Genomic DNA, 20287 nt, shown 5'->3' on the forward strand with positions numbered 1-20287 from the left:
ATTACATAATCAATCAAATTTTTACGTGATTTTTCCTTCTGACCTTCAATGAATGAGCCCATAATGTTTTGCTATACAGAACAGAATGTATCCAGTTTTAAAAATACTCATAAATAATATAAAATTATATTGTAATATTATTTTATGATTCAATCAAATAAATACATAATTAAACGTATTAAATTCTAATGATTATAATAATATCCATAATTCAAACATTGTATACATAATTCTTAAAAAATTTTTAATTGTTTTGTTTCCGATTCTTGTACCTAACAAAAAAAACATAATTATAAGAAGAAAAAAAATTAATATATTCCATATTCTTCCATTTTAATTTAGCATGATCTTTCATGTATGAAGTGTTCGAAATTTAATAACAATTTTATCCTTAAACTTGTATTTATATTCTATTTTATAAAGTATTCCGTTAAAATATTGAAAATCTTGCAGAGAACTCGTATCTCATATTTATTTGTTAACTGATATTTCACCTGATTATAAGTGGGCTGAATATTGTCAGTGTCGACAATGGTTTATTAAAAATTTCAGTGAGATTTTAATTACTCGTGCTTAAAGATATGTCGGTCAATCAGGAAAATGTCGATTTTCCTGCATAAAAATCACATACTTAACGCAATTGTGATGCTTGAAATAGGCAATGAACACTGCTACATTTTCATTTTTTTACGTATACCTTTGAATTGGTAATTTAAAAACGATGAGAACACGTCTTTGATATTTAACCAAGGTACATATATTTGATTGTAAATCGTAAATGCAACGCAGAGTACTGATATGATTATTAAAGTATCTTTCTCTTTGATCATTTATTTTCATTTATATTAATTATATATATTATTCAAATTAAATTAAATGGAATGCGAACGATGTTAATTGTTATATTAAGTTTATTTATATGACATAAAATTGCATTTCAATATACAAAATAAAAATATAAATGTTTTTTTTTTAATTAATTTAATTCTAAAAGATTCGCAATTCATTATGAGCAAGTAGTACATAAAATTTATTTGGCATACATAAGATTAAATATGTAGCTGCTTAATATTCTTATCAGGGTATATATATATTTATGTTTATATTATTTTTTTTAATTCGATATGTTTATATTCATTATTTTTTCATTCTATGATTTATCACAAATAAGTTAGATTTATTTAAATGATTATATTATAATTGCAAAATATATCTTAAGTTTTTTTCAATAAAATATATTTACAGCATATTTTTATGTTTTTTTTATCTAAAGCGTATAATATAAAACATTTTATAGTATGTAAAAGAACTTTTATCGTATTAAACAAATAATATAAAAAAATGCAAGTAAATTTAAAGTCCTAAAATTAAAAAAAAAAAGTTAATGAGACGGAATTCGAGATAATTATAATCTTAACCAGTCAGGACAGACTTCAGAATACCCTTGTTACTTTTATTTAATGTGCGTATCATAAGAATAATATACTATTTACTTCTCACACTCATTTTCACTAAATTATTTACATTATTATATATTTTTGCATAATTATAATCATTCTCAAGCTTTACCCAGTCTATAAATATGTAATAAATGCAGACTCAGCAATTTAAGTCTTTGAAAACAAACTTTTGGTTTATCAACGCACTTTATTATAATAATTTATTTTCTAAAAATGAAAAAACCTCATGCTAATAGTAATTTTAATTTTTTTAATGGTAAAAATTATTATATTATATATTATATATTATATATTGCAATAATATTTGATAATAATATTTAAAAATAATGTCTTAAAAATAATAAAAATTTACTAAAATGACGAAATAAATAAAACTGGATAACGACTTTTTTAAATTGTATAAATTGATTACAATATTATTATTATTATTGGTTTATATAGTTATGCATAAATCTATTTTCAATATTCCATTATTGATAAATATCTGAATTTCCTATTTTCTAAGATTATTCAGATCGTATTTTATAAGAAATTTATATATATGAAAAATATTTTAGTTGATGGAAACTAAAGACAAATACTTAAATTATAAATTTTGTATATAATCTTTCTTTTATCGTTTCTATCAAATAATTACAAATTTATAATAAATACACATCTATGTAACTAATAAATAAAATCTAAATAAGCAATTAAATAGAAATAATTAAAATTAACATTTTATAAGTATATTAAATGTTGTGTTTTACTAAATATATGAAAATAACAATTTTAATTTATTATAAATGATATTACGTATATTATAAAATATATTAAACATAAAAAATTTGAAGAATTTTATCTTTTAATATATCATAACTGTAAAAATATTCCTAACTTGTGCTGACCTGTTGTTAAATAGTGGAATTATTATTTATGTAATATAATATTATTAAATTAAATATTGATAGAAATATAGATAGAATCTATAAAGATAGAAAGTGCATATTTACTTCATGAATGTAATATATAAGTACCATATATCATATAATTCAAAAAAATTTTAAACTAAACTTTACGTAAATATGTTAATTTAAAAGAGAATGCATACAAAGAAGATACATAAAAATACTATATAAATATAAGTATTTTTACACAATATTCTTCAAATAAATTTTCTTGTATTATGGAATTAAATAATGAAAATATTTAATCAATGTCATTAAATAGTAAAATACCTAACAGTATCATATATCACAAATCTATTATTTTTTTAATTTTATTGATTAATATCCATTCATGAACCAATTGTTAATAAGTATTATCTATATAAATTGTGCCATAAAATTTTTAAATGTATTAATCATAATACTTTTTATCTTAAATAAAAATAAAATTAAATAAATTCATTTTAATGTACATTTCTTTCTAATATTATTTTTTTTATTTTAAAAATATTCAAATATTTGAATGTTCTTGTATTATTTAATAAAATTGACATTGATTCTAATTTTAGTATTCCGGGAAATTTACTATAAATACTATGATAGATTCTCATAAATATATGTTTGCTTCATATAACTTCCTAAATTATATAATAGAAATTTTATATTCATAACACTCGTTGGACAGAAATGAATGTTATATTTTCTAGTATGTTTGTTAATTCTAAGCAATCTTTATTACCATAAATTTTTTTATTTTAAATGTTTTAACTCGATTATACATAGAATAAAGTTTATAAATAGCTTAGATAAAAATACATATTAAATTTTGTTATACATTGATATTTTCAAAAAATTGCCTTTTCTTAATCACTATTTCTACATTATTTAGATACAATCGCATTTTTTAATTATTCTCATTTAATTATTACATTTAATGGGCCGTGGTCCCATTTCTTTTACGAATGATGTTTGAATTTTGTACTTTATATAAATCGCGTACAATCTCTGTCAAATAATGTTACTGAAAACTATATAAATAGAGAGCTAAAGAATGAAGCATGTTATAATATTAAAAAAAATAAAATCTGTATACATTGGTATACAGATATTTTGGAAATTATGAATTTATATATATATAATAATAATTGGAAAAATTCAGAATGCCAATAGTACAAATTTTGGTTTTCTGATCGGTTAAATTCAACATAGTGCATGTTGACCAACTTAGCTAAACAGCAGAGCCATCTTTAAAAATATTGAACGTATAATCTGCTTTCACAATCACTGAATAAGCAAAGAGCGTAACGCGCCTGCGTGCTTTATTCAATTAAAACTCCTTGAGAGCTCGATCGTCTTTAAAAAAGTAAAAAGAGGGGATTAACGGAGAAGAGTGCAAAAATATTGAGGGATCCGAGTCACCTCTCCTTGTAGCCTATCAAACGCTACGGAAATTTCGTGTGTTTTTCAGAAAGAAAAAGGCGTGAAACAAATGGCTGGTTTTCGAGCGCGCGACAATGGACCAAACTCTGCCGCCAGCGCGCTCTTCTTCGATCTGGACAACACCCTCATTGAGACCAGAAAAGGGGACAGTTTAGCCTGTCGCAAGGTATAATCCATTAGTTTGCATTCGATCTTCCTACCACTATAATTTCTTAAAATGTATCTCTGCAAGCATTTTTTATCTCTACCCCTGTTCCTTAATCCTTGGCCCAACAATACACATACGTATATTTGCAAGAAATCCGTATCTTACAAATGAGTGCTGTGAGTGAAACATAATAAGAGTCAGCAACTTATCATCGAAAGTGGAAATTAAACATGCACAGCAATATCTGGTGGAATGTGTTACACGATGGACGCCACAAAAGACGTTAAACCCTTCAGTAAGCACACACGCATCATATTTCAGCAGACGACGTCGAACTTGTATATTTACTATCCTTGCATTAAAACGAGCTCATATTTATCCTAGACTAAATTTCTTCATATAAAGAATTCCTATTGCCCAATTATCCGTAATACAAGACTAGTTTTACCACGAAGTAAATGCCAACGTAGATAGAGTAAAGCTCAGATCTATATTTGACGTAAAATGAATATGTATGCATGAGTATGCTGAAATCAATATGTGCATATAAATGCACGTGTAAAAATATGACACGTAGTTCTTAAGCTTGTGAGTTACGCGTCCAACTTCAGATGAATTCTTGATCGAAGTAGAAAAAAGAAACATATTTAAACCTTGCTGCCCGATGTGAGCGAACACGCATTTCTTCATGAATCTGCGACTATTACTGCGCATTTATTCTCGACGCGTGTACAAAAGCAAAAATAGAGTAGAGAAGCCAAGAGCGTAACACGAACCGATACCCAATATAGCATTTTCTTGCGCGATTATTTTAGATCACGTCGAGAACGACGACAACGAAGAAGAGGAGAAAATGAAAAACGATGGACCGTCGAATGAGAAAGCAGGAAAATTAGCTGGAGAGAGAGAGAGAGAGAGAACTGTAGAGAGACAATCTGTCGGACGATTTAGTTCACCTCTGTATTAAATCTTGTCGAAAGTTACACTAGCTGTTTGAGAAAAAATTTTTAAGAAGCGATTGATTCAACTTCAGATACTTGTTATATATTATTTCAACGTACGTAATAATTTAAGCATTTTTTCTTTAATTAAAAGGAGAACGGAATAAGTTGCCTGTCCATTTGATTATTTAATATCGTTGTCATGGTATGTTCGTAATCATTTCACTTTTTCACCAAAACTTATTGCAGTTTATGCATTTATATAACTTAATAACTTTAATTTTGAATTCTATGGTTAGTATTCTTTAAGAGATTGTCTCATCTAAAACTAATTTTAGAAGCTCTCTTAATTATGTGCTATTTTTATGCTTTGATATTAAAGCACTAAAGGGCAAGGCTAGAAGAAAACTTTTAGTTCTGTAGGAGTGGTGCCAGTTGGCTACAATCTGTTTTACAAAAAAATAGAGGAATGCTGACAAATCAACTTTTCATTAATTTTGTGCTCTTCATCGTGATGACTGTGTAAAACAATATTCAACTATTCAAGAATATTAGCTGGAATTTAGTTGAAAATGGAGTGCCATAGTGCTGAAAATATTTCTGAGGAAGTAAACAAATGTATTACTTTGTTAAAAATGGTCAATGGAGATTCTGAAAAATTTGCAGCTTTATTTATGGTTACAAAATTAGTAAATGCAAAAAATTGTTCATCAGCTGCCAAAAAATTACTTTTTGAAGCAATTGGTGCAAAGTTTATCAGAAAGTTATTAATCAGCAATAATGTGCCTGTTGATTGTCCAGCAGAAGTATATAAATCTGTAGCCTTATCTATTCTTTCTGCATTTTGTAGAGATTCAGTATTGGCTTCTCATCCTGATATGATTGGACATACCCCTGCACTTTTAGAAATAGTTGAAAACGCAGATGAAGATGCCCCTGACGATACATTAATAATTGTAAGTGAAGCATACAGTTGTCTACAAAATATTGCTAAGTTTTATCCTGGACAAAAAGTATTAATTGAACAAAAAGCTATTCCAAAAATGTGTGAAATATATGCAGAGAAGAGTTTCAAGACAGATGAAGCTCTAAACATCTTAGTAACTCTAGTTAATGAGTTTGGACCTAAAGTTTGGGATGCAAATAATACAGTGCCATTTCATGCAATTATTAATAAGATTGCTTTAGATTTTGAAACTGATTATGATGAAAGAAAATTTAAACTTTGCTCTATATTGCAGGCTCTGCTTGCTTCTTGTAGACAAGATACCATTACTGAAAGTGCTAAAAATGAATCTTGGCCTCAAAGCATATATAAAGGATTAAATGATATCCTTACATCAAAAATTGGAAAGGTTCAAAGAGATCCAGCATTAAAACTTTCATCTATAATGTTGGAGTTATTAGGTGTTGACTGGGCTTTATCTGATGAAGAAAAACCTAAAACCTTCTTTCTTTTGTTAATTCAGCTAGCATCGATCGAAGTTAAAATGCAGATAGAAGGAAAACAAATAAAGACTGTAATAGTTTCTGCTGATCTTATTGTAGCATGTTTTATGATTTTAGAAATATCTTTATCTTATATTATAACTGACCAATTAGATTTGGAACAAAAGGAAAAACAATCTTTATATACAGCATTAAAAGGAGCATTTGCAGCTGTGCTTGGACTTCTTACATCATTATCAAAAATGAAGGAATTAACAGACATAAAAGAACGTATATTTGTCTGTGCTATGGTAAGAGTTTTAGCTGCTTGGTTAACTCAAGAAACATCTGCATTGCGCTGTCAAGTTCATGCTATTCTACCCTTTGTTTTAACCATTGCTAATGATACCTTTTATAAACATCGTAATAAAAAAATTGCCAAAAAAGCTATATCAAAAACATCAGAAATAATTTCTGAAGAATCTGAAAAATGTGATCCATTAAGTGATATTGATGTGTTGAGATTACTATTACCAGCTTTGTGTCATCTTGCTATTGAAGAAGATGCTAGAAAAATATTATTAAAACATAAACAAGATGAAGTATTATTTGAATGTTTGTCTTATCATTGGTCCATTGTTCATTATAAAAAACCACCTGTACCAAAAGCTGAACGACTTAAAGCTCTTAAAGAACCTATAAAAGAATTAGAACCATATATTTTAGAAGAAATGAAGGATTCGAGAAGTGCTATGGTTTCAATTTGTAATATTCTAATGAATATAACCGTTTTGGAAGCAAAGTTAGTTGAAGAATCCACAACATTTATTAATTTGCTTAAATTCATCTTTGACAGTTTACCAGAACTTAAACAAAGATCAGAAAACTTAGTTCTTCATGGTAACTTAGCTATTCTTGGACTTTTATTAATGAAACAACAAGCTAAACGTATAAAGAAAAATGATTTTTCAATATGCCGTTACATTCAAGCCACTATTCGATTTTTATGGGATGCTTACATGGTGGATGAAAGCAATGATCCAACAGCATTAGTAGTAAATATATTGTATAAGGAACATTGGATGGAAATTATGGAATTATGGTTCTTAGGAATGCAAACAATGGCTGGTGTATTGCAAATGGTTCCTTGGCTCTCAGAATTTGCAATTGAATCAGGTTGGACAGAAGGAATCATAGATAGTTTAAAGAAAGTTAAGATTGGAGGACTACAGCCGAATGTTAAATCAGCATTTGAAGATTTATTATGTCATTTAGTTAAAGCTGATACAAGTGTTGCATCTGTATTAAAGAAAGCAGGTGCTTTGACCGTTTGCAGAAATCATCGTATGATGGAACTTGGAAAACATTTGTTTGGCGATTAAATATATATTACTTTATAATATCTTGTACAGATAACTGCTATTTATTGTATCCAAATGTTTTGTCATTTAATTAAACTGTGAAGAGTGTGCATATATTATTACTAAAATAAATTTGATATTGTCAAATACTGTATTAAATATGAACATTATATATTGTATAAAAAATTATCAAAATTAATTTGTGCTTGCGAATTTTTATATTATTCCACCAAAAATAACAGTTTAAAAAACATATTTTTTCATAAAAAAGAGATATTTTCTTTATAGATAGATTTTATATTTATAAAAAAATTTCACATCTCGCTATATATGATGTTGATTTCAATTTTGTATAAAATGGGATTGATAACAGTAATGCTTATAGAGTTTGTGATTCTGATATATATATATATATATATATATATATAGAGGGAGAGAGAGAAATAAAGAACGTCATATCTGAGAATAGCATGCTGGCATATAACAAATCTATGCTTTTTCAGAGTTTGGCTTTTAACGTTTTTTATTATGTATAAAATGAGTATAAAACCTTTGGTATTTATAATTAAAAATATAAAGTGCCTTTAGTATATTTTTTTTATATTAGAATATTCCTTAATAAATATAGAACAATTAATATCAAAATTATTTAAAATAGAATTGTAAATGTTATATTAATAACAATATATATTCATGTTTATTTGTTAAACATTTGTATTAAAAGAAATTTTTAATTAAATGTATTAATTTCATAAAATTGCATTTGATCAATTATTTACCTGTCCTAAATATCATAAGTAATTTCTCAATTTCAGATCATATAGTTTGAGCGCGAATCAATAGTCTTTTAAGAGATCTTCTTTATACATTTTATAATGTTTCTGAAGACCTCTTCTTGAGCCTCTTGCTTATTTTAATCACAGAGAACAGCATCTTCAAGAAAATCTTCACACGCTAATTGTAAAGAATTTTAAATTATCCAATAAGTCTGTTGTTGGCACAACTGATTTTGTTGTGATTACAGCAGTGTCCATGGATGCCACTTCAAGAGTCCAATTAGTCAGCTTGAGTATTTGAATGAATCAATGCATTTTATAGGTAATCATTAATAAGAATTAAGAGTCCTCATTGACCGCTCAAATTCCTTAATCCCAAAATTTTGTTTATTTTTCAGAGATCACATTCAATAATATTCAATTCATTTCTTAAAGTAAAAACTGTACTTAATAAAGAAATTAAATATTTTGAGTTTTATTGAATGTGATAAAACATTTTCTGTCTTTACATATTCTGTCTCAAACAATATTAAAATTAATCATGGGCCATTTTCCTAAATTGCTCTACCAATTGAGTTAAAAGAATTAAAATCAATGATGACTTTTCCTGATTACCAACAGCTTGCAGAGGAACTTACTAAGGAGTATGGATTACCACAAGATTGTTCCAACAAGATCGTCTCATCCTATCTTAAGCAGTTCAGAAAGTGTCCTGACAACGTTGCATTTAGCCTAGATACTTGGAGATCTTCACTGTGGAACAAAGCACTTGGTGAAAAATATTGCTATCTTGTCAAAGAAACTTACGAAAGATGGCTGTCTTTACGGTACTATTACTTGGCACTCAGACCCGACACAGTTACTATGCTACATCAGTTAAGGAAGAAATATCTCTTGGGTTTAATTACAAATGGGCCATCAAATGCTCAATGGGAAAAAATTCGTAAACTCCATTTGCAACAATATTTCGACGTCATTTTAGTATCTGGTGATGTACCATGGGAAAAACCAGAAGCTAGAATTTTTGAAGAAGCCTGTCGATATCTCCAAGTTAACCCAGAAAATTGTATAATGGTGGGGGATAAGTTAGAGACTGACATTCTAGGTGAGATTCACGAAAATTGAAATTTGAAAAAATAATAATCTTATGTTTACAGAATCCGTATTAATGGATTAAGAAAATAATTTGCAGTAATATATTGAACAATACTATAGTAGTATGTAAATACTTGTATAAGTTTTTTATATATTGGTAAAATTCATAACATAAAAAAATTAAATAAAAATAAAAAATTCGTTAATTTATTATACATTATTAAAATCAATAATATCATAATTTTATAATGTCTTAGGTGGTATTGAAGCTGGGTTTGCAGGAACTGTTTGGGTACCATTTGGTGACAATTGTCTTGTCACTAATGGGCCAAAACCAAACCATATAATAAAGCAAGTTACTGATTTAGTAAAAGTCTTAAGCCATGGACCAGATGCACATGAATACGAAGATTCCTCATCTAATGCTTCAGATGGCATGTAAGAAGATCGTAAATGACATTATAGATAAGCGATTAAAATCAAAGAAATGGGTTTCACTGATATTTAATACAGTCAAATATTAAACAAATTTTTGAAAAGAAAAGTAGGAAAAAGAATCACTGATAAAACTATTTTTTTACTATTGATAATAGGTTGTATCATACCTGTATTCACATTTTCAGATTTTCTCAAATTTGAGTATTCCTTTATTTTTTATTTTTTAATATTACTATGATATTATGTTACGTATTTTCGTAACGTATATATGACACTGCATTTTTGTGATTTCTTTAGTTTATAATTATTTTCTTATATAATGTAAAAATATTTCCTCTTCCACATCTAGTATTGGATTTTTTAGTATTGAAGCATATTTACATAAAAAACTAGATTCTATATTGCTGTTGATGCTGGAAGATTTAGTTGTCTTATATATTAAGATTCAACCAGGAAGTTAAATGTGGATGCACTCTAGTGAGTTAAATGTCAATTTTCATGGTACAAGAATTTAAGCAGCCTTAAAAATTAGCAAGTAAGCTCTATAATAGTGATTTTTCAAATAAATTTGTGGATAAATCATATCTTCATTAATGTGCATGTATATTAAAAAAAAACATGTAATAAATGTACAAAATAAAGTGCATATATGTATGCATAGGAAAATACTAAAATGAACAAATACTAGTATAATATCTTTTCAAGTCTCATTCTGTTTATCACTTGATGTAAAATATATTAAAAACAAATAATACATAACTAAGTATTTGAATTATTTGGTGATTCTGTACACATATGTACAATAGGAAGAGCTCAAACATTAAAATAGTCTACTTTATAATATGTATATTAAAGTATATTTTTTCACTGTACATTTTATTGTTGAGCATATGTATCAAATCATTAATCTACAATAGTACTGTAACATATACAAGTATATAAAAAGTTCTGTCTTTTTGATTGAAATAAAACATTATTAAGAAATAAGTTTTAATTATTTTTTAGTGTATAAATTATTCATTCCAAAAAATATTATAATATACAAAATAAAAATATTTTTAGTTTCTTTATATAACAATTAATGATCGAGTATATTAATTTATCTTTTATTTATTTTTAAATAGATTTATATAATTAATATAACTTATTTTAAAAAAATAGTTTATATTTATTATAAAATTTTAATCCAATTTGATAATAATTAATTTAAAAAACGTGATGCTAAAAATTTGTATTTGAAATTTATTATTTAAAAATATGCAAACTAAAAATATTCTAATTTTCACTAATTACAGTATACAATTTTAAATATTTAAATGACTAAAAATATAGAAAGAAAAGGAAAAAATGAATTATTAAATCCATTTAAAAATTTTTAATGATTTAAAAATTACTAAAATCAATAACGTTCTCTAAACAATGTATAGCTACAAAATAGTTTCATAAACTATTAGAAGTATTACTGCTTTCAACTTTATTTAAACAGTTTGTTGGCTTCGGGAAATTTTTGCAATTCATTTGAACGAATTTGCAACTATCAGCGCAAATTTTATCTACCGTTGGTACTCGACACTTTGTATTGCAATAGTATGTTGGGCTTATATTAAAATCGTTGGAAAATTCAGTCATCCTTTCATTCCATGTACCTATAGCTTTGAATCCACTTATACCCCAACTCGTACGCTTTTTAATTGTTCTATCGACTGCACCGGTTTTTGTTGGAATTGATTCTGGCCGTGTCGTACACGAGATTACTTTAGTCCCCGAAAGGATTGATATAGACGACGAATCGGAACTACTTTTGAGTTTCCAAGTCGCCTTATTATCAGTTAGACCAAGATTGTCAACGTAATCCTTAATTGAGAAATACCGTTGTTTGTTCACCTTTGAACGGAGTTTAATAACATACGAGTAGTCTATTAAAAAACAATGCGTAACGCTAAGTAAACTTTCACACCTTGTCTTTAGATACTGATAACGGTAATTTTACATTGGTTATAAAATTAATATCGATGTTGCTGTTCGATTCCGAAGCATTCGAAAAGTTGTCTGAATATTTCAGACTTTCGTGCGACATTTCACTCACTATAGAAGTGCTGTCATCTTTATTTTCATCTTCGTTAAACGACTTATCTTCCTTTTGAGTAGTCGACGACATCTTTGATTTTTCTGACAAATTGGAAATATTGGATTCGATTTCCTCTTCAACCCCTTCGTTTTCTTCTACTAATGCAATTTGATAAAAATCGCCATTATCAACTGTGCTAGAATTTTTATTTTTGTCTATATAAATGAAAAAGCATATATTTTAATATAATATATATTACCAAGATAAATAAAATAAATTTTAAGCCTAAACTTGTTTTGATTTCGATATGTTAAATATATTTTATAATTAAATATTAATTTTTTTCTAATAAATTATCATATTTTTAAAATACTTCTTAAGAAAAATTAATTAATAACAAAAAATTTTAAATATATGAATTTATCTTTAACTAATATTAAATGTAAATAAATAATATAATTGTATAAATTGCACTATTCAAAATTTCATTCATTTTATCATTATTTTAAATTTTATTCGATTTCCTTTTATAAACCTATTTTGATTTCAAATGCGACAATAACAAAATGAATCAAAATTATTCCATGAAAATTTTAATAAATTTGACTATGATTATTATAATATTATTTTAAATCATAAGTTATAAATATTTCACTAAAAAATATATTCAAAATAGTTTTTGTAAAACTTCTTTAATTAAAACGAATATCATTTATGAAAAACAATATTAATTCAAATTCTATAAAGTACACTTATATTTTTTATAATCATTATATATATATATATATATATATATATATAAATTAATAGCCTCAAAATAAAATAAATAAATTTAAAATCAATGCAATGTTATTTAAAAATTAAATTATAGACATAATTTTAATATGATTAACTTAAAATGATAAAAAAAACTTACTAATTTTGTATATAAAATATTCTGTTATAAATATAAATAAAGTGATTAATAATGTCGAAATTATTAATATATAAAATAGGAATTGCTTTTAAACTATTGAATTTATACATAAAATATATTATCAAAATTAATTACAAAATTTTGGTAGAATCATTAAATAAATAAAAATACCTGTAGAATTATCATCTAAACACTGTAGATTTTCTGAAACATTATTCCTTTGGTGATATTCTATTTTACTAGATCTTGATTTTAATAATTCACTCCTTTTATTCATAATTTTTTTATCAATAATGTTAAATTTCTTGTTGAAGGAATTTATTTTCTGAATAGGAATTTTGAAGAAGCTTGGTTGTATTTCCTTTTCATTATAATCTATGCGTTTTCTACAAAGTCATAAGAATAAAATGTTTCAGAATCGCATATGATTGTCATAAATAAATAATATTATAAAACAGAAATTAAACCTACATTAATTTACAGTCACATTCATCATTTTTCAATTGTTCAAATGTTTCTGAAATTTCATCCCTTTTATTATTTATATAATCGTTTTTATAATACATTGTTTGTGTAGATATTTCATCCAAATATGTTTTATTCTGATTTCGAAGAATTCCTTGTAATCTTTCTTTTATATAAGCATTATCCAATGATATCGTACTGATACCTCTATCTATTTGCTTTAAACGATGGGTGTATGAAACTTCTTTTCCAACTTGTACCTAAAATGATGTTTATTGTTAATTTGTTGGTATATTAGTCTTATATTATATATTATTTTTTTAAATAGATTTCCTGACAGCTTCACAAAGAGACATATCCTTGCTCCTTTGAAAAAGATGTCTATAAATACGCTGTATTTGTTCAGGATCCACATGATTATCCATCAAAGTGGAAAGAACGTCCCGTTCAGTAACCATGAACTCTGGATTAGCATCGATCAGGACAACACTTTTTCTACCCAATGAGGAATTCGGTTTGTGAATTTTATTTTTCTGTTCTTTAAATGATTGTAATTTTTCAAGAATTTTATTTTCGTTAAGAATTTTTGGTGGTGTTGGAGGCTTGGGTATTTGTAATTTAGAGAATTTTTCAGCAAAGACGAGATCAGCTTCTATTTCGTCCTCTTCGGAATCGTCCATTATATTTAGAGAAATTTTCAATTGATAAATTTCATAGAGCATTTTTCGCTAATAATAAAATAAAAATGAATCATTTCTTAGTAGATTAAATATACTTTATAAATTACATAATACAAAGATACAGATTATTTAATACTAACAGAAATGTTTCTAAATAAATTATAAAAGAATTATACTAATGACAAGCAATTTTGAACTTTCTTCTTCGTATTAAGATATACAATATGTATGTCAAAAACGATGAAATACTATTTGGAAATTCTATTCTTTTATTAAGTATATTTAATATATTAATTACCTTTGCTTTTATGTGAATAAAATCTTACGACAAATTATATTTACAGAGTTTTATATTTAATAAAAAATAATCAAAGTTAGAATTATATTACTGGCAAAAAAGTTAACAATATGTTTTCAAGCGATTAATTTATTCAAATATTTATAAAACTATATGCTTTTGAATGATTAATTTATTTATATGTAAATACGAGTCAAATTTTTATATGAATATAAAAGTTTATCGCTATTAGCATTATTTATATTTAAATAAATTTAAGAAAATTGAAAAAACCTTTACGATTTAAAAATCGTAATTACTTTTACTGATAAAAAAACTAAAACAAAAAATAAGAAGAAATATTTATTTTTATACATGAATTATATATTTGTTTGTATTTTTTACAGAATATAAATTTATATATTTGCTTTCAAAATTATATTTAATCAAATTATTTTAAAAACATAATTAAATTTAGATGTTTACTAAATATAATAATAATAATAATAAATACCATAATAATATAAAATAAAAAATACAGCAAACTTTCTATAATTATTTGTATTATAATTGCTAGCATGAATTTAAAGCATATAGATAAAAGCAATAAATAAGATCCACATACAAAATAATGAACAGCAATGTAATGTCATGCACCTTATTCAAATATCTGGAACTTCTTTCTAGATGTTTCTCAAAAACTTCTTTTAATTCTTTATCTGTATAAAGACCATTGCGGACGATGTCTTGAGTAATATCATAAACGAACTTGGCGTAACGTGCCTCCTCTTCGCCCCGCTGAACGTACTTTCCAAAACTTTTGTCGTCCCATCTATTTTCATACTCATTGGTTCTTTTCTTTTCATGCCTTGGAGGATAGAATGAATCATTGCCAGAGCGTGCCGAGCACATACACTTTCCCTCATTTCTAAAACGTGTAACTGTTCAAATTTTTACAAGTCACAGTAACATGGAAATAAAATTTTCTGGTTTGTGCTTTGATCTGCAATGTTTATTTCATATAGATAAAAAATTTCGACTTTGATAATTCAAATACTTTTATTCTTGGATAACTGATGAGAATTGTCAAGCTTTCCCTCTCATGTAAAAAATATGACTGTCTGGTTTTTTAAATTACTATACCTTATTCTACATATAAATTATCTTATACATTATATTTATGTAATAATTGAAAAATAGTTATTCGCTTTCAACCTTATAAAATTTTTCATAGAGTAGTATAGCCTTCACGTTTTCAGTGAATTAAAATAAATTTTACTCACTTAATCTATATAATTCTTTTAATAATATTAAATTATAATATTTACTAATAATATTAAAGGAATTTATAAACACAAATTAAAAATCATTTATATATTAACATATTGTTGAATGCAATTTTAATTTATTGTATTTGATGCACAGTAGAATATTTTCATAATTGTAAATTTGAAGTAAATTTATAAAAATATCCATTTTAATTTATACCTATTTTTATTTTATTTTATTTTACTTGAAATAGTATATAATAATAAATTTTCATCAAATCTTTAAAGAAAATGATTTACCACAATTTTATGTAATGAACAATATAAACTTTTTAACGTATTTTCTAGAAACATTTTTGAAAATTTGAATCATATATAAAAAAATAATGAAAATAAATTGCATTTTCTGTTTTTTTTTATTTTTTTTAATAAATATCTTATTTAATTTAATAAATTTAATAAATAAAATCTTATTTTCATTTTTTTAATTGTAGTTTTGTTAAAAGATCATTTATAATGACATAAATGTTGGAATGCGAAGTTTTTTTAATAACCAATCATAAATAAAAATAACCAAATAATATAGTACTTTTAATAACCACATTCAAAGTTTTAATTTTTAATCTCAACAACAATTTTAAATGTAAAAATATTAAAAAACTGTGAATGTGTATTATTCACGTAAAAAATGTTCAAATAATTATTTATGCTAACAAGTTGTTGAGAACGTTTTTAAAAAATACTATCTTTTATTATATTTAAAAACATTTTTAATAATCTTTTTATTAAATTTTTATTAAATTTTTTATTAAATATTAATTTTCAGTAAAAAAAATATTCGTTCCATATGTATGTATTTTTGTATTTTATTTAAATTTATCGTAATTGCAATAATCAAGTTAAATTCGTGATTGTAGTTTCGATAATTATTAGTATATTTAAGTTTAATTGCTTAATATAAACAATTACAATATTTAAATATCTATTATTACCGTTGTCTATTGCTGCGATACGCAGAAGATTCATACTTTGATTTAGAAAATTTCCATCTTTTCGAAGCAATATCTTTTATATCTTGATCCATATAATTTTGGTAGTCTTCTGATTTTTTATGCATGTATTTTGATTTAGCAATGTTTAATTGTAAACAAGGGCAATTCCTATCATTAATATACGTTCGTTCTTTAGAAGACATTTTCCTATGTGGGTGTACTTTAATTATTTCCTAAAAGAATAATTTCCTATGATTTAAATGTTTCATTTATTTGCCAATTCATATTTAAATGCGTAATAATAAGTTCATATCTCCATTGTTACAACATTTTCGAAATTAACATTATACAATATAGGTCAACCTATAATGTAGGGCAATAAATATACAATGATTACTTATAATAGATTTTAAAAATCACCAATTCATGATTTTTGTTTTATTATTTTTATTTAAATAAATAAAATACATTTGATAAATCTTAAATAAAATGTTATTACTGTACTTATTTAATTTATATTATTTATTGTACACAAAGCATTTTGTGTTTGTATTGTACACAAATAATTTTGAAAAAATTTTGACGTATGAAAATCAATTTATAAGAAAGTAAATGTAAAATTTATAGTCTATAAGAATATCTAATAAAATGAAGAAATTTATGTGTCTGGTGATAAATAATAAATAATAAATTAAAAAAGAAAACAAAATAACTTGTATTTATATAAACACTTTAAAAATTAATTTTATAAAAATGTTGCGACCTTATTATATGTAATTTAAAATTAATAATTTACAAAAAAAAGTTATCACTTATTAAATTTTCAAAATGTAGAAAATTTGAAAATAAATATAAAATACATCATAAAATCACAATAAAAAAATTAGATTTTTAAGAGTGTAATCATAACATACATAGACTGTATTTTCATTCAATATTGCGAAATAATTAAATTATATTTTATGAAAATTATATACGTATAAAATAAAAATAAAAACAATATTCAGATTTTATTTAATTAGTAAATAATTATTAGTATTATTCTGGTATTGAAAAGATAATGAACATTTCAATAATTTATATTAAAAATTCTAATCTTTAATATTATCATACAATATAAGTATTCCAAATTTTATTGTTCCTTTTTTATATATACAAAGAAGTATTTTTCAAAGCAATCATAAACATCTTTGTTTGTACACATGTATTATCTCAGTATTATTCTAATTAAATATTAGAAAGAAAATTATTGTTTATATTAATAATACATTACAAAAATTCTGTACTATTATATTAAATAAATTATAAAATTTAAAAACTGTATATATTTTTAATTACCATTCAACAAAATACAATGAAGCTGTGTTTAAAAAAAATAAAATTCAGTCTATTACATTCTCTTTGCAAGAATATATTGCAAAAATATTATGTAAATTTATTCTCTAGTAGAGTATAGTAAAAATCTTACAGACGGGCGGTGCTCAGTGTTATACGTCAATTTTTCAATGATTTCATTGGAGGGACATTCTTCTAAAAATTTGGACTTATAGCTTGACGGTTTGTGTCGATTGTGCATCGCATTTATGTACTTTGGATTTCTAGAGTCAACAACACTTTTTGCTAGAAGCACACGACGCAAATGGGTACACATAGATCGGTGTAAAGAAAGTTGATCCACATAACTTTGACCAGTTTGGTTATAAGCTATTTGCTCACATAAGATATTAATTAACAATTAATATGATACATTTATGTTGGAAATCATTAATTTGTTTTCTTTTTAATAAAATTCACAGGAAAATGATATATAAATTATTACTATATTTTGAAATATAAATTAGTGGTTTTGAAGTATAAATTAGTGTAAATTAGTATTAAAAAAATTTATAAATTTTATCAATTGTACAATAATTCAATTATTTTATATAGTTTAAAAACATTTCACATTCAAAATTTTGCATGATTCATATAATCTTTTATAGGAGAAATATATTTACTTTAAATTGTTCATAAAAATTAAAAATATATTCTTATAAAAAAGTAATAGCATAAAGAAAAACTATTTAAAGTGTACGTTTATATCAAGTTTGCATAATTAAACTCTAACTCAATAAATGTAGGTCAATGTATTTTTTCAAAATATATTATTTAATAAAATCAATTTTTAATTTTTTTTTAAATACTTTAGTGTATAATAAATTAAACTTGAAATATTATGACACGAACAATAATAAAAATTTTTTTAATGTTATTAAAAATTACATAACCTCGTGTATAGAACAATACTTCATGTACATCATTAATGATTATCACCTGAACTCTTTAAATTAATATCATCCCGACAGCATCGTGTCATAATTTAAAGATTTCTTACACCAATCTTATTAAGAACTTTATATGTATTTACACTTTAAAATAAAAGCTTTAAGAGAAAATTTTGATGCACCACATAAACGCAGTTTTAATAGGAAAAAGAAATTAATTTATCGTGCACTATGCTTTTTGTTTGGCAAACGTTACTTAGCAATAGAGATATGTGATTGTTATTTCCAGCTGGTAAGATTCAGTTTTAATATCTATGTGATTATATTTGTGATAAATATAAAACGAAATTATTATAATTATAACTTCTATTATAATTATAAATTATAAAAAAAAACAATATATAATTATAAAACAAGCTGAGTTATCAAATTTTTATATAAATAAAATCTCAAACTTACTAGGATAAATACAATTTTATACTTTAAGTTTTATGTACTAATCAGGATGATAAATAAAAACTAAATATTGTACTCTGTATATATATTAAACTGCGAAGGAATTAAAATAAAAGTTATGGAAAATAAATAAATACTCTTATAATACTTATTTTTAAGTATTTATTATGTAAAGGCATTAGTTAAATAAATAAATAAATAAATAAATAAATATATATATATATATATATATATATATATATATATAATCTACGATTTAATTTTGAATAAATCTGTATGCACGCTTATATTTTGTACGATTGGCGTCGTACGTTTAATTTGTGCACAAATTATTTCTGTAAAGTTAAGAAACAACACATTAATTAATTGTCCATCAGCGACTATAGACACTGTTGGCTTTCTTTCTAACCGTGCGAATTATAAATTGAGGATTGATTTATGAGACAGTAAGACAGGAAATATTTTGAATTTCATTTTAAATTTTTACTACATACTTATTATGAAATTTTATTATAATAACTGTACACAAGACTTCATAAAGTTTATATTACTAAACAATAAAATCTAAGAAACGATTGCTTAAACCCCATTTAATAACTTTTTATTTTAAACAGATGAACATATTAAAAAAACAAGTGTATGTCTATATAAAACTCATGGAACACAATATTTTGTATATTTACGTAATGTCAGTCTAAGTTATTGCTATTTACGATAATTTATAATATTAGTTTTACTTTATACCTGAGCTTTTTATATCAATATCTTTTACACGTAAGAAGCAATCTTATAAATAATTAATAATACTATTTTAAAAACTTAATATTAAATCCAATATTGTTCATAACATAATTGTTTGAATATGCAATAATTCATAACAAGAAAATA

General features: G+C 24.4%; 3 protein-coding genes across 6 annotated transcripts; 1 reads left to right on the plus strand and 2 right to left on the minus strand.

The window, feature by feature from the left end:
• The first annotated feature begins 3622 nt into the window (after positions 1–3622).
• Neurochondrin (neurochondrin) lies at positions 3623–10630 on the plus strand. 4 transcript variants are annotated; one of them, XM_011505390.1, is made up of 4 exons: positions 3623–3992; positions 9102–9585; positions 9833–10013; positions 10363–10630. In XM_011505390.1, the coding sequence occupies exons 1-4, from the start codon at positions 3876–3878 to the stop codon at positions 10472–10474; spliced, it is 894 nt and encodes a 297-aa protein (XP_011503692.1). In that variant the 5' UTR covers positions 3623–3875; the 3' UTR covers positions 10475–10630. The 4 variants fall into 4 exon arrangements, 2 of the variants coding, with proteins under 2 accessions (XP_011503692.1, XP_011503682.1); XR_913026.1 differs by lacking the exons at positions 9833–10013; positions 10363–10630 and adding an exon at positions 8520–8802 and having other exon boundaries at positions 3915–3992; positions 9102–9182; XR_913024.1 differs by lacking the exons at positions 3623–3992; positions 9833–10013; positions 10363–10630 and adding exons at positions 5199–7717; positions 8520–8802 and having other exon boundaries at positions 9102–9182.
• A 1334-nt stretch (positions 10631–11964) lies between these two features.
• LOC105367595 (uncharacterized) lies at positions 11965–15414 on the minus strand. Its single transcript, XM_011506363.1, has 5 exons — positions 15077–15414; positions 13801–14190; positions 13469–13722; positions 13169–13383; positions 11965–12296 (listed from the first exon to the last, which is right to left on the minus strand). The coding sequence occupies exons 1-5, from the start codon at positions 15329–15331 to the stop codon at positions 11965–11967; spliced, it is 1446 nt and encodes a 481-aa protein (XP_011504665.1). The 5' UTR covers positions 15332–15414.
• Positions 15380–19154, minus strand: LOC105367597 (uncharacterized). Its single transcript, XM_011506364.1, has 4 exons — positions 18993–19154; positions 18148–18383; positions 16680–16912; positions 15380–15422 (listed from the first exon to the last, which is right to left on the minus strand). The coding sequence occupies exons 1-4, from the start codon at positions 19033–19035 to the stop codon at positions 15380–15382; spliced, it is 555 nt and encodes a 184-aa protein (XP_011504666.1). The 5' UTR covers positions 19036–19154.
• Between the last annotated feature and the right edge of the window lie 1133 nt (positions 19155–20287).

This window comes from Ceratosolen solmsi, unplaced genomic scaffold (genome assembly GCF_000503995.2).
Source record: "Ceratosolen solmsi marchali unplaced genomic scaffold, CerSol_1.0 scaffold7, whole genome shotgun sequence".
NCBI lineage: Eukaryota > Metazoa > Arthropoda > Insecta > Hymenoptera > Agaonidae > Ceratosolen > Ceratosolen solmsi.

Coding starts and splice junctions, on each gene's coding strand:
- Neurochondrin (XM_011505380.1), top strand. CDS start 5,488: ATGGAGTGCCATAGTGCTGAAAATATTTCTGAGGAAGTAAACAAATGT.
- LOC105367595 (XM_011506363.1), bottom strand. CDS start 15,331: ATGTGCTCGGCACGCTCTGGCAATGATTCATTCTATCCTCCAAGGCAT. Junction 13,723..13,800: donor ATATGTCTCTTTGTGAAGCT/GTCAGGAAATCT, acceptor ACATCATTTTAG/GTACAAGTTGGAAAAGAAGT. Junction 13,384..13,468: donor GAATGTGACTGTAAATTAAT/GTAGGTTTAATT, acceptor ATGACTTTGTAG/AAAACGCATAGATTATAATG.
- LOC105367597 (XM_011506364.1), bottom strand. CDS start 19,035: ATGACACGATGCTGTCGGGATGATATTAATTTAAAGAGTTCAG. Junction 16,913..18,147: donor ACACTGAGCACCGCCCGTCT/GTAAGATTTTTA, acceptor TTATTCTTTTAG/GAAATAATTAAAGTACACCC. Junction 15,423..16,679: donor TATCGCAGCAATAGACAACG/GTAATAATAGAT, acceptor TAAACATTGCAG/ATCAAAGCACAAACCAGAAA.